The sequence below is a fragment of the Prionailurus bengalensis genome, chromosome B4 (assembly GCF_016509475.1).
Source record: "Prionailurus bengalensis isolate Pbe53 chromosome B4, Fcat_Pben_1.1_paternal_pri, whole genome shotgun sequence".
Classification (NCBI taxonomy): Eukaryota; Metazoa; Chordata; class Mammalia; order Carnivora; family Felidae; genus Prionailurus; species Prionailurus bengalensis.
In genome coordinates, this window is record NC_057358.1 from 66,985,062 (window position 1) to 66,997,808 (window position 12,747).

The 12,747-nt window shown below is 34.7% G+C and overlaps 1 protein-coding gene across 1 annotated transcript in view; it reads right to left on the reverse strand.

Moving 5' to 3' along the window:
• Nucleotides 1–430: 430 nt before the first annotated feature.
• Nucleotides 431–12,747, reverse strand: part of ABCD2 (ATP binding cassette subfamily D member 2) — a 68,028-nt gene continuing 55,711 nt past the window's right edge. The window contains exons 9-10 of the mRNA XM_043563324.1: nt 9,787–9,912; nt 431–3,995 (exon numbers count right to left, since the gene is read on the reverse strand). Of these exons, the coding sequence (XP_043419259.1) occupies nt 3,776–3,995; nt 9,787–9,912 (346 nt within the window). The 3' untranslated portion in view covers nt 431–3,775. The remainder of the gene's footprint in view (nt 3,996–9,786; nt 9,913–12,747) is intronic.

Consider the following 12,747-nt stretch of genomic DNA (forward strand, 5'->3'; position numbering starts at 1 on the left):
AAATATTTAAGCAACTATTTGGGGACTATTGTTCATAGCACTACATACAGTTGTACACCACACAACTTGTAAATGAGGTGTATATAGACACGCTCAGCAAAGTCATTTAAAATATAGAAATAAGGTGTTTTCTACCACTGGAATAATTTGTAATTCCTTTGATTAATCAAACGTTTTTTAATGATTATTAAGGAATTCACAAGAAATGTTGAGCTCAAGGAACTGCACATTGGAGACTATATCATAGAGCATTCACAAATAGCCACATTCTAGATTAGCTACATAGTTATTTTTACCATTAAGGACATTTTTCTCACTTGCTTTCATTAACACAAGCCCTGTGTCTAAGTATAGGCAACTGGTTTTGAACATTTCACAATAAAAACTGCAAAGCAGTTTTGTATTTGGTAATCAAGAAAGGCACCAACAATGAAGAAGGAATTTGCTTTTAATAAAAATATTTTTTGCATCCATCTCAAAGTTCTCATGTGGCAAACATGACAAGTACAACTCTAAAACATATTCGACATACCTAAGGGTATATCAGCAGAAATGTAAATACCCTGGGGTCTATGGAAGTGCTTCACATTTCTAAATGAGACCCATATTTGCCATAATGTAATTCTTTCAAAGGTATCTCTTTTAATCAATGGTTTGATCATCATTACCATATTCTGCACACCTCAGAAGTGTGTAACATTTTCCGGATTTTGGGTTCCAATGTGTCACAAATTTTTCTAGGCTTATGGAATCAAAAACTATTCCAAAAAGATTTTAATAGGCGACGCCTATCACCAAATATGAACTTATACTTGGAACCAAAGTCTCAAATAAAAAACTAACATGTTCATTTATACATTTACTGGAAAAGCATAATTTGAAACAAAACCCAAATTACTGTTGAGGAAAACCTTCCCAATTGTAAACAAATGTAAACTTGGGCTGAATATCGGGATATGTCATCGTCCTTGAGATTACCGGAGAGGGATTTTTAAACATTATCTTGTTTACAAGAACGCACACAATTTTAGATTCATGCTTGGCCTAACACTACATGCTGGAGAAATAAAATGCAACATTTTTATAGAATGCAACTTATTTTCCAAGTTGGAAGTTAGCCAAAAATTGCACATTTAAAAATCAATCTCCATAAACTTACAGCTTTCTTTGACAAAAAACCCAAAAAACCCAGAAGTCAAAAGTTTGGGTAAATAGATAACCTGGTAAAAGTAGTAAAGTAGTTTGAAAATTGAAATATCCTTTCTTTTTCTTTTCATCTACCCTTTGCTGTATTCAAAGATGGCTATTTGATATCTTAATCTTGTTCGTGTTTTTTTGTAAAATGTAACTATAAGAATAGCAAAATATGGTATACCCATTGGACCATTTTGGAAACAGTTAGATGGTACATCAACACAAATTGAAATCACAGATTTTTTTCCCCTCCAAGTTGGAGGATATTGGTCCTTGATGAAAATTCAGAAAATAAATAGGCACAAAAAGCTCATGTAAACCATGTTTCTCTTAGAATTTTAACATTTAAATTACAGTGTGTACAGTTGTTAGTACAGAATTTTAAACATCCTTGAATCCTGTACATTATAAATAATGAATGTTACTTACTTCAGCTCATTGATAGGATGTATCAAATAAGGGCTAATTACAAATCTAATATTTGTTTTGGCATTCATTTCTAGGTTTCAAAACAATATATCAGGTCCTAAATGCTTTATATTTCAAATTGTGAAAATTAAGGCATGGAAATTACGCACATATTTCAAATGAGGACTTTTCATTTTCTTCCTGTACCTTTAAGAGTTAACAAGACACTTGCCTCCGACTGTTTCCTACAGCAGGATAAACTGAATAACCACTAAACAGAAGTTAAGATTAATGGATGATTTTTATCAAGTTTAAATTTTGGGTCCATGCATTTTTTTGAATCTTTGACACTTGCCTCACTGAGTACCTGAAGATACTAACAGAAAAACCTAGACAGATGTACTGATTATGATTTTCTACTGACTTCCTTCATACAAGATGGTTACGTTTGTTGATAACTAAAAATGTCTTGATTAGCATGGAAGAATTGCAAATGTGAACACGTCATGATGTTCTACTACAGTGATCATGAATGACTTCTGGGTACTCTACTGCCTGATAAAGTCTGAGAATCACTGACTTAGCATCTCTTATGATTGTGTCTAAATATGTAAATAAAATCCAAAACCTCTAACAACTGATCACTCTCATTTTTCCTGGCCTGTCAATGTGGTGGCATAGGCAGTACGAGATTAAAATGCCAGTTCTGGATTTTGTATTTCCAACTCCAGGGCACATGAATGGATAAGCTTTATTTCACATGGACTATTCCACGCAGATTCTTTCTCATTACATTCAATAAATATTAAAATTTATCTATAACACAACTAATTTCCCTTCTGATTGCTGGCTATGGAGGTACATCAATATTGAGTATGAGTGTATAGTTGCTGAAAAATTTGCTAACTTTCTTGGTTCATTTTAAACCACAGACCAATGACCTTTCCACTTTGTATTTAATTTCCATGTCTTGTAAACAATAACCACATAGTAACTGCCCTATCATTACCAAATTTATTTTCTTTTCAACATCTCATCTAACTTTTATTGATATTACAGTCCAGTTAGATTTCAAGGATAATAGTAGAAAGTGGAAATAGCAATGATCAAGGAATCAGGAGAACTTTATTTGATCCTTGGATCTGTCCCTAAATAAATTGCATAATTAAGGCAAGTCTGAGTGTCAATTTCCGCAAACGCGAAGTAGGCAAAGAATATTTGCCCCAATAGATTGCCATAAGAATTAAAATGAAATGATATAAACGAGGATTGTAAATTCTAAAGTGCTATTTCAAGTGTGCTATTACTACTGTGATTTTGAGAACCCCTATATTCCATGATAGCGCTATTATTTAAAAATGTGGTGGACTCCTCCTCTGAGCACAAAAACAAGCTGAGTATTTCTAGACAGAAGTTGCAGTAGAAAATGCTGCCAAGCAAAGTAACAGGCTGAGACATACGTTGTTTGGATACTCCTTTTCTGTATTGGCCATTCTCTTTTTAAAACGAAAGGGCTTATTAACAAATATGTAAGATTCTCATTAAGACTAATTTGTTATGTGTCCACATTAAGATGCTGAAAATCTAAAATTTAAAGATATGGCACTTTACACACGTACAGCCATGCTTCTTTCTTTCAACCACTGCCATTAAAATATTTTTTTTTCATATTGACATTATTTATCAAACTGTCAGCTATTTTGTATGCAGGTTTAGTTGACCACTAGCAATGATGAACATGAATTCTAGCTATTAAACCTAATAACCATAAATGGACTGAGACGTTACTCAAACTTCTAATTTTATGCACCTGTTTTCAAACCAAATAATGTTAAGTTGTTCCATTCTCAAGATATCTCCCATGTTTGTTAAGAACTTCAGATGCATCACATACACATAGCAAATCTGGTATTCATCATAAATTCACCTAGAATATCTTGTTTTACAGGTGAACTAGGCCGTCACTAGGAATTAGTATAAGCAAGAATGACTAATCTCACATAATGCATTTGTTTATTTTCCTCTGAAAAGTCAGATCATATATTTCCTTGATGCTAAAGTCTTACAAAACATTCCTTTCTTTTTCTCTGTGCTTAAACACAATGCATGCAACATAACAGAGTGTCTCTGAGCCTTTACCTAAAAATTAACTTTTAAAACATGTCAAAACACATTAGGATGTCTCATCTTCGGTTTTCATTGTTTTCAGCACTGAGTCTTCTCCCAAAATTTTACATAGTTCATTGAGTCTCTGCTGCATTTTGGGAATTCCAGCTAGCTGAGATTCTAGCTTTTGTTTTTCTTCACTGAGTGTTAAACGGATAGCGGTATCCAGTTGTTCAAAGCGCCAGCCTCCTTCACCATCAAACTGTAATAAATGAGTGTGGTATTTCCTGCATGATCAAAATGAAATAATATTATTAGCAATAATTGTGAAAAGCCATTTTAGGTTGATCATTCCAGTTGGTATCCAAAGGCAAATTTTAAGTAAGGTGACTGTTATACATTTGATTTTCAAGAATCCCTCATGAGGTTAAATATTATAATCTTTTTAATTTCAAAAGTCATTAATCTCTTGGGAATTCCATTGCTTATATTTATTTTATATTCTGAATATATACGAACTTCGAAGGAAGATATGCTGTTTGCATCTATTTATCTTCAGAACCCAGTATGGCCCCTAAATAAATATCAAAGCTTAGTTAGAATGGGAATAAGGAAAGCAAGCTGAGAGAAGAAAGTAAACTTTTAAAGTTATACAGGGGAAAAAAAACTAAGAAAAATAAAGGAAATACAATATCAATTCATTAATATACTACCTTTTCGGAATGAATTATTCTACATAAGTAAAAAGTCCTCACTAATAAAGTTTTAAAACATTTTTTTAAGAGAAAGAGAGAGAGCGTGCATGTGTGCAAGCTGGGGAGGGGCAGAGGGAGAGGGAGAGAGAGAGAATCTTAAGCAGGTTGCACATCTAGCCGGGAGCCCAATGCGGGACTCCATCTCACAACCATGAGATCGTGACCTGAGCCAAAATCAAAAGTCAGACATTTACCCTCCTGGCCCCCCCGCCAAGCGCCCCAGTTTTAAAACATTAAAAAAAATGAACTCCTTGATAGAAATCTTTTAAAGATACTTCCATGCCTTCATACAATTTAATATCCTTTCTCATGGCTCTGGTTCATAATTAGAAACTTCAGACAAGTATAGAGATTATTTTATTGATGACACAGGAGATAATCCATGTTGTCCTAAAAAGAGGCTAAGATTACTGGTTTCTGGAATTTGTGGGGGATGTGTGGAGAGAGTAATGCTAGCAGAGTTGGCCTTGCATTGCTGTGTCCCTGCATTTTGTCACTTTCCTGACGTGGCGCATACTCCTATGTGTCCTCAGTTTTCCTGTCTTTTCCTTCCAGTTTTTGTTGCTTCTTGATCCCTTTTAAGCACTCTTCTGTCATTATTTACTATAATATGTGGGCTTATTTCAAGTAAATTCACTTCCTTTTTTAAACTTGAGATATGATTCACATAACACAAACTCATCCTTTTAAGTGTAAAATTCAGTGATTTTTAGTTTATTCAGAAGCTCATGTGACCATCACTACTATCCAATTCCAGAATATTTTCTTTACCCCTAAAAGAAACCCCATACCTATTAGCGGTCCTTCCCCTTTCCCTGCTCTGCTCAACCCCTCCCAACCATCAATTTTCTTTCTGTGTCTCTGGATTTGTCTATTCTAGACATTTCATATACATACAATTATATAATACATGGCTTTTTGTGACTGACTTCTTTCACTCAAAATGATTTCAAAGTTCATCTAAGTTGGAGCATGTATTAGTACTTCCTTCATTTTTATGGCTGAATAATATTCCATTGTATGGATTTGCACATTTTGTTGATCTATTCATCAATTGTAGGACCTGTGGTTTCATCTCATTTTGATTAGATGGTTTTATCATGCTGTAAGACGAGGAAATTAACCTGGGTTAAACTGTGTCTAAAAGAATAAAATCAGGGGCGCCTGGGTGGCGCAGTCGGTTAAGCGTCCGACTTCAGCCAGGTCACGATCTCGCGGTCCGTGAGTTCGAGCCCCGCATCAGGCTCTGGGCTGATGGCTCAGAGCCTGGAGTCTGTTTCCGATTCTGTGTCTCCCTCTCTCTCTGCCCCTCCCCCGTTCATGCTCTGTCTCTCTCTGTCCCAAAAATAAATAAACGTTGAAAAAAAAAAAATTTAAAAAAAAAAAAAAAAAAAAAAAAAAGAATAAAATCACTCTCAAGATGAAGGTTGAAAGTTCATATGCTTGATAACATATGACAGAGATTAATGATCTTTATATATATATATATATATAATGATCTTTATATATATATATATATATATATTCCTGGGCTTTTCCTAACTTTGGATGTACAGCTGGGAGCAATTTCAGAATGCAGTAGTTCTGATCTTGGGCAACTTTTATCTTCAAGGTATAATGAAGGTTTGGCTCGTCCCTCCCGTCTCACAACATCATTTGATTTCTACATGGGAGGAAGAAAATGTATGGGTGTTTCATTACCTGAGATTCAAAGGTGTGTCCTACATAATGGGCTAAATAGTATTTCAGGGTTTGCTTAAGAGGATTTTACAGGAAACTACTATATTAACTGAGACTCAGAGATAATCTACAGACTTTCTGCACAAATCGAGTCAAGCTTAGGAAAGTGGTAGATATAAAGCTATAATTCTATCCAGGAATCAAATAATTTAATAAGCTCTTATAATTTTTGACCTTTTCATATACTGATATTGATTTTAATCTTTATAATCAATAATTACTACTTTGCTGTCTTGGGGAAAATGTAATACAGTTTTCCCTCATCTGGTATCTTTTCAGGGAAAATAAGAATTTCATCTAGGGAGAAAGGTTAATCAGAAATGATAGATTTCTTCAACCTAAAATGCCTAAATTAATTCATACTGCAGAAGTAACATAATTTTTAGTTTTATGGGGAAATGTACTATGAATAGCTACAATTAAAAACATGTTTTTCTCATTAAAATGCATAAAATTACAGATTTTGTTATTAGCTTAAAAAAATATCTGTCCTCTATACACCTATTAGAACGGCCAAAATCCAGGATCCTGATAACACCAAGTGCCAACAAGGCTGTGGAGCAACAGAAACTCTCATTCATTGCTTGTTGGAATGCAAAATGGTACAGCCACTTTGGCAGACAATTTTTCAGTTTCCTACCGAACTAAACACATTCTTATTATATGATCCAGCACTTGCACTCCTTGATATTACCCGAAGGAGTTGAGAAAACTTGTGTCCACCTAAAAGCCCTCATATGAATGTTTACAGCAGGTTTATTCATAATTTCCCAAACTGGAAGCAACCAAGATGTCCTTTAGTAGGTGAATGGATAAATAAACTGTCTACATCCAAACAATGGAATATTATTCAGTGCTAAAAAGAAATGAGGTTTCAAGCGATAAAAAAACATGGAGGAAACTTCTATGAGTATTACTAAGTGAAAGAAGCCAAACTGAAAAGGCTACATACTGTATGATTCCAGCCATATGACATTCTGAAAAAAGCAAAACTATGGAGGCATTAAAGATCAGTGGTTTCCAGAGCTTGAGGAAAGAGAGGGATGAATAGGCAGAGCACAGAAAATTTTTAGAGCAGTTAAAATCCTCTATACAATACTGTAATGATGGATATATGCAACTAAAAATTTGTTCCAACCCACAGACTGTACATCACCAAGAGTGACCCTAATGTAAATTATGGACTTTGGGTCATAATGATGTGTCAGTGTAGGTTCATTAATCATAACAAATGTTTCATTCTATTGTGGATAGCTATGCATATGTAGGGGCAGAGTATATGGGATATTTCTGTCTCTTCCTGTCAGTTTATTGTAACATACTAAATTACTCTAAATAAAGTATTTAAAATCACAGCAACCAAAACCTATTTGTTCCTTCAATTGAGGAAAAAAAATGAATGAATGTTTCCAATGCCTTTTTAGGCTTCTTGAATAAGGAACTGAGTGACGTAATAACATGATAAATTAATTGATAGAGGTCAGAAAATTACCAGAACTAAGACATAACTCCATGTTACCCTAACATGTGATCAATTAGGAAGCATGTCTGGAAATGACAAGTGTATACCAGAAAGGGTTCAAGAGTTCTGGCGTGGTTCTATGCCATCACTGATTCAGGGATTTATAGACAAATGTCGTAATTGTTGTGGAGATTCAGTTCCTGTTGGTTTTCTCCAGGGAAAAGTCAGAGGAATCACATTCATTGCCATGTACTCATCCTGGACTAGATCCAGACTGCTTCTGGAGAGATTTTATCACTCCAGATGCTAATTAGTTCTTAATGACAGAGAGACAAACCACAAAGTTCTATAGAAAGGGTCATTTCATGAAATGCTCTATTTTCAGGTTAACTCTCTGCAGGGAAAAATTTTGAAAAATCTGAATGTTTAAATGAAGACAAAACAGGTTATTATCTTCTCAATAGAAGTACAGAATCAAAGAATTTTCAACAATGAAAGCCTGATCTAAACTGAATACTCAGTTTACTCACAATTTTACGGTAAGTATTCTCTATACAGTGGAAGTTCTAGAATGCCTTCTAGGATTAATTCAAATAAAGCTGGTTACTTAGCCTAGGTTTGAAGTCACCTACGTGATGGAGGCTTTGGCACAGAATGTGATTAGCCACCTGCTACAGAATACTCCAGCTAGAGAGAGAGGAAAAGTCCTGCCTGTCTCTTGGGAAATATGAGGCTAAAGCATATAGAATCCACTGTAGTAACTAATATGTCAAAAGAAAAGATTTTGATTGATGAAACAAATACCAAAGTAGTGGAGTGTAGTATAAATGAACAGTGTTTTTATGGCTTATATATAAGGTGCATTTTGAGCTCCTTATACTAACTAGAGCAGCATACTATAGTATAGAGTGATCATGGTAAGTTACTTTTCTCATTTTTCTAGTTCTCAGTTTCTTAATCATAAAATGGGAATAATTAGACTATCTATACTCTCTATAGGGTTGTTATGAGACTTGAATAAAATGAGCCTGGACCAGAATAGGTGCTGAATCTGCACTATCAACTATTATTATGGTTATCAATCAATGGGAAAAGTAGGGTAATGGTAAAAATAGTGTTGCCATTTCTTTAAATATGGGAAATCCCATTAGGTTTAATGGGATAATATTTAGAAAATATTTTCAATTTTCCTTAAAACAAAAGCAAAAAAAAAAAAAAGCTTTTTTTCCCTTGTGTTTTCTCCAACTTAATCATCTGTAGGAATAGTACGTTGTGCAGGTTTTTTCCTGGATTTTGAAAAAAGGGGTAAAAAGATGATATAAAATTACATAAATATATTCATTCCTAGTACACACTATGGATTATGAATATTTTCAGTTAAACACACTTGATTTTTCCACTGTTTTTCAGAATTATTGGAATGTGATAATAGTTTTTAAATAGCACATATATGTTACGATGTGAGGTTTGGGATATCTCTACTACTAGTGTGCAACTTAACAGAAATATACGTAGAATAAGTGAAGTATCCGATGCTCTATAGTGACAGTTTAGGCAAAGTGGCTCTTTTTAAAAAAATTTTTTAAATTTATTTATTTTGAGAGAGAGAGAGAACACACACACGTGTGTATGCACATGAACTGGGGAGGAGCAGAGAGACAGAGCGAGAGAAAGAATCTCAAGCAGTCTCAGCACTGTCAGTGCCAAGCCTGACATGGGGCTCGATATCATGAACTGAGAAATCATGACCTGTGCCGAAATCAAGAGTTGGTTGCCAATCGACTGAGCTACCTAGGCACCCCTAGACAAAGCTACTATTTAAGAAATATAGAGGGTTGCCTGAGTGGCTTAGTTGGTTGAGCATCCAATTCTTGATTTTGGCTCAGGTCATGATCCTAGGTTGTGACATCCAGCCTTAGGTCATGCTCCAGGCTGATTATGGAGCCTGCTTGAGATTCTCTCTCTCTCTCTCTCTCTCTCTCTCTCTCTCTCTTCCTTTGCCCCTCTCCCCTGCTTGCATTATCTCTCTCTTTCTCTCTCCCTAAACAAAAGAAAAAAAGAAAAAAAGAAAGAAATATAAAGAAAAACCATCTATTGCAAATTAGCATTGGAAACACTTACCACAGAGAAGGCCTGTGCGTTATAGATAGTAAGGAAATTCCAGCCCCTTTTGCAGCCTGAAATATCTTTCCTTCAACATCAATGCTGACAGCACTGGTACATTCATCCAGTAATGCATATTTTGGTCTTGAAAAAAAATTAACACAAATAAATTTTTTTTTTAGAATTTTACTGAATTGTTTTTATTTTTTTATTTTTATTTTTTTCAATATATGAAGTTTATTGTCAAATTGGTTTCCATACAACACCCAGTGCTCATCCCAAAAGGTGCCCTCCTCAATACCCATCACCCACCCTCCCTTCCCTCCCACCCCCATCAACCCTCAGTTTGTTCTCAGTTTTTAACAGTCTCTTATGCTTTGGCTCTCTCCCACTCTAACCTCTTTCTTTTTTTTTTCCTTCCCCTCCCCCATGGGTTTCTGTTAAGTTTCTCAAGATCCACATAAGAGTGAAACCATATGGTATCTGTCTTTCTCTGTATGGCTTATTTCACTTAGCATCACACTCTCCAGTTCCATCCACGTTGCTACAAAAGGCCATATTTCATTCTTTCTCATTGCCACATAGTATTCCATTAACACAAATAAATTAATGGCTTTCCTATTTGAATTATATATCTTTACATGGACAATATGAGTTGCAATGTTAACTTTATTTTTTCATTGTTTAAGCTCTATGCCCAATGTGGAGCTTGAACTCATGACCCTGAGATCAAGAGTAGCATGCTCTATCTACCAACTGAGCCAGCCAGGTGCCCTGCAATGTTAACTTTAAAGGAGCAAAAGAGTATATGAAATTAGTAAAGGTGACAAATGATAAAGTAAAAGAGGGGTCACCCTCCCTCTTTGGATTAGGACATTATATTGTTCTTAAATTTTAAATAGATTTCCTGATGCCTACTCACTATACAATAAACTTCATTGTTATGCAAATGGGTGAATCATGGGTATGAGGCATAGGAAAGATGAGGCAGGTCACTGAGTGCATTTTCCCATAGAAGGCAAGTTCATTCCTGGTGACAGGTTCTGACTAATTACATGAAAAATACATTACAGTAGCTAATTATCAAAAAGGCCAAGGCCCTGTTAGCAAAGATTTATTGAGAAGATAACTTTATCAACAATGTCAGTACCAAAACACTATTAATGGAATTTCATTGCTACAAAATTCTGCAAAAGTAGTATGCCTAATCGGACAAATTTACACTGGCATTTAACCTGGTAATACTGAGACCATGCTTTGCAAATTCTTAAGGGAAAAAAATCAGTAACTATTTTCTGATTACATTCAGTTAATTACTTTTTCTAGCTCAATTTTTACTTTGGAAAGGACTGTCTACCACCATCAGAGGTACCTATCATTGGATACCATTTCCTTCTGTTTATTCTCTTCCTTTCATCTCACCCCCTGCTCTTATCTTTCTTTCTTTCCCCTTCTCTGTCTTCTTTCAAGAAGAAGACAGGGTCATCTGGACTTTGGGTATATATTTGGTACTCAACAACATGACTTAGCTTGGTCAATGGGACCAAAGGTCAACTCATGCACTGTCATTTATTATGTATTTTAGAGCTGACAACCAGTATTAAGTATTTTACCAGGACACTGTCCTCCATGAAGATATTCCGATCTTTAAACATAAATGACACTGAAAAGATAAACGTTGAAACCAGTAGTAATTTCTCCTTCAGCATAATTATTTAGTACTTTAAATTGTTTTTCTATGATCTTATTAATAGGATCTTTTTATCTATTCCAGGATGGGTAGACAAGGCTAATAGATATAGGAGTCAACTTAACTTTAACACCTCATTTGACTTTAACAACTGCTTTCCATGCAAAGAACTTAAGGATCACTGGAGATTCCCCATGACATTAACAGAAATAGTTGTGCTGGGTGGTTTTTGGTTACTGTTCCGGTTTAAGTATTAAGCATTACATTTTTGTCTCAGAGTTGATTACTGTTTTGTGGATAATTTTTTTTAAGTAAAAAAGAGGAAGAAGAAAAGGATGTATAAAAGAGAGATAAACTTTTCTTTTTCTGTGTGAATCTCCTTCTAGTAATTTAGTTACTTATTGTACTGTGTCGCTTTTTGAGCTGAACAGAGAAGAGATGCCATCTTAGAATTAGAAATAAAGTATATGTCTTACATTCACTTGTCATAGCAATCCTTAGTCTAGCAGATGTAAGATAGACTGTGTACTTTTGTTTTCTTGGCAGAACTGGGGTATGTGTGTATGTGTATGTGTGTGCATGTGTGTGTGTATTTAAATTAAGCAATAGCTGGAATCTGGGCTGATATAACCAAGTGAAACATTATGTAATATTGTTTCTCAGATTTTCCATTCTTTTTGTTTTGATGTATCATCAGAGGAGGCAGCTTTGTGAAGGATCTACTCTATCCCCCTTAAGACAGAACTCTTCGGATCATTCTTTAAACATTAAAATTAAAATCCTCTCCAAAAGAGTATACTACTGTGATACTTAGTACTCCCTGCCAATGTTCTCCATTTTAGTTAGTTCAGGTCTTTCATACTGCATTCACATATTGATATTAATCCTTTGGGAACAAGGGAAGGCAGTTTCTCATAATTATTCTTTTCCTTCACTGGTTTTGAAATTTCTATTTAATTTTGTTTTTTTCTCAACAGATTCTGCTTTCCAACAACTTGCTCATCTTCACTGATCTTTCTATACAGATCACTAAATTTTCCTTCTAGTGATGTTTGTAACCTGAGCTTATTTAGTCTCACATTATATCCAAAATATTTTAGATACCAAGTATCAACTATTGATTTCAAGTTACAAGTGCTTACAGATCTCTTTGGGTTGAGATTAATGCTTCTTGCTCTTTGTTACAAGGTTTATTTTATTAACACACTGACACAGTGAGAAATTTATGGTCACATTTTACATTCCACCATATTATATTTCACCAGCTATGCTGGTGATCATGTTACTGA